Source organism: Eimeria tenella, genomic scaffold (assembly GCF_000499545.2).
Source record: "Eimeria tenella Houghton genomic scaffold, Eth_scaff3628, whole genome shotgun sequence".
Classification (NCBI taxonomy): Eukaryota; Apicomplexa; class Conoidasida; order Eucoccidiorida; family Eimeriidae; genus Eimeria; species Eimeria tenella.
Window position 1 is genome coordinate 861 of NW_013543272.1, and position 567 is coordinate 1427.

General features: G+C 73.4%; 1 protein-coding gene across 1 annotated transcript; it reads right to left on the reverse strand.

The window, feature by feature from the left end:
• Positions 1-19: 19 nt before the first annotated feature.
• ETH_00039330 (uncharacterized protein) lies at positions 20-508 on the reverse strand (the record flags this gene model as incomplete). Its single annotated transcript, XM_013376523.1, has 1 exon — positions 20-508. One exon carries the CDS (start codon positions 506-508, stop codon positions 20-22), a length of 489 nt encoding a protein of 162 aa, XP_013231977.1.
• Positions 509-567: the final 59 nt, after the last annotated feature.

Sequence of the window (567 nt, forward strand, 5' to 3'; positions counted from 1 at the left end):
TAGCTAGCTAGCTGTGGCCTCACTCCCCCGCGAGTCTGTCGAGGTCTTTGTGGATTCTGCTGCGGGTCAGGGCCGTGTTGAGGGGCCCCCGGCGGCGGGGGGGCCCCCCTGCTGCTGCAGTGAAGGCCCTGGGGGCTGGCCAGTAGAGGGGCGGCAGGTGCTGCTGCAGCAAGGGGGCCCCCCCGTAGCTGCGCGAGGCCTCCGACTGCAGCAGCAGCAGGGGGCCCCCCGGGGGCCCCCCCAGCAGCAGATCTGGCCGCCACCGCGACCGCAGCCCCCACTGCTTCTCAGATGCTGAACCCTCGGGGGCCCCCGGGGGCCCCTTGGGACCCTGGGGGGAGCCCCCCGCAGGGGGGCCCCCCACGGAGGGGTCCCCAGCAGAGGGGCCCCCAACTTCAACGGAGGGGCCCCCAATGGAGGGGCCCCCAATGGAGGGGACCCCAGTAAGGGGGCCCCTAGGAGGGGGGTCTCTGGGGAAGGAGGAGCGCAGCAGCGCAGCGCGCGCCATGGCGCTGCGTTCTCTGAGTGCAGCAGCAGCAGCAGCAGCAGCAGCAGCAGCAGCAGCAG